This window comes from Nanorana parkeri, unplaced genomic scaffold (genome assembly GCF_000935625.1).
Source record: "Nanorana parkeri isolate BGI_ZX_2015 unplaced genomic scaffold, ASM93562v1 scaffold1533, whole genome shotgun sequence".
Taxonomy (NCBI): Eukaryota; Metazoa; Chordata; class Amphibia; order Anura; family Dicroglossidae; genus Nanorana; species Nanorana parkeri.
In genome coordinates, this window is record NW_017307801.1 from 200,175 (window position 1) to 201,416 (window position 1,242).

General features: G+C 45.4%; 1 protein-coding gene across 1 annotated transcript in view; it reads right to left on the bottom strand.

Annotated features, from left to right (window-relative positions):
• LOC108798666 (sacsin-like) overlaps positions 1 to 1,242 on the bottom strand; it is a 25,885-nt gene that overhangs the window by 24,109 nt on the left and 534 nt on the right. The window contains exon 2 of the mRNA XM_018570443.1: positions 600 to 844. Within this exon, the coding sequence (XP_018425945.1) occupies positions 600 to 844 (245 nt within the window). The remainder of the gene's footprint in view (positions 1 to 599; positions 845 to 1,242) is intronic.

Below are 1,242 nucleotides of genomic sequence, written 5' to 3' on the forward strand. Positions count from 1 at the left end.
ATGGAGTGTGTACTTTGCTGGTTGGAGAGTAATAGGGGTGTCTCGGGGGGTCAGTAGGGATCAGTAGAGGATGATCTACAATGATCAGTACAAGATATTATATATAGGGATCAGTAGAGGATGATATATAGGGATCAGTAGAGGATGATACATAGGGATCAGTAGAGGATGATATATAGGGATCAGTAGAGGATGATATATAGGGATCAGTACAGGATGATACATAGGGATCAGTACAGGATGATATATAGGGATCAATACAGAATGATACATAGGGATCAGTAGAGGATGATATATAAGGATCATTAGAGGATGATATATAGGGATCAGTAGAGGATGATATATAGGGATCAGTACAGGATGATACATAGGGATCAGTACAGGATGATATATAGGGATCCATACAGAATGATACATAGGGATCAGTAGAGGATGATATATAAGGATCATTAGAGGATGATATATAGGGATCAGTAGAGGATGATATATAGGGATCAGTACAGGATGATATATAGCGATCAGTAGAGGATGATATATATATAGGGATCGCTACATATAACCCTGTACTGCATATTGTATAATTCATTATAATTCATTACCGGTCTGTGTGTAGGGATCGCGGTCCCGGCGATGCGACTCCTCTCTCTCTGGGCTCGGGTCGGAGCTCCGACTCTTTTATACTCCCGGCCGGCTGATCCCAAGTCACAGAAACGAAACTCCATCACGAGGTTTGTGGTGATTTCCTCCCAGAGAGAGAGTTTCATTTCTCGGTCTCGGTGTTCTGGCCCCAAGCCAGCAAATATGACGTCACGTTCCGGGAAACCACCCGATAAGAGGGAGCACTCTGATGGGAGGGTATTGTTATGACGTCACACACTGTACACAGGTGTATCGGCATGCACAGCGATTCCCTACGTCTAAGCAGATGTAACAAAAGAGATGAAAGAAGACGATTGTTGGGGGTTTATATACATTGTAACGACTCGCTGGCAGTGTCCTCAGATGACGTCAATGTGCTGCGGGGCAACGAGGGGTTAAACCTCTCACCTGCAAAGAGTTCCGCCGGCACTAAAAGTACAACTCGTTAGTTGCGGGTGGAGCAAGATGGCGGCTCTGTGTGAGCTCCTGGTTCAGGTAGGCTCTGGTCCTCTCTGTGCAATGGACCCTTCAGTTGGGGGGGGCCACACACGGGTCTGAAGCTCAACATACACATTACAATGTAACTAGTCAAGTTAGGGAGGA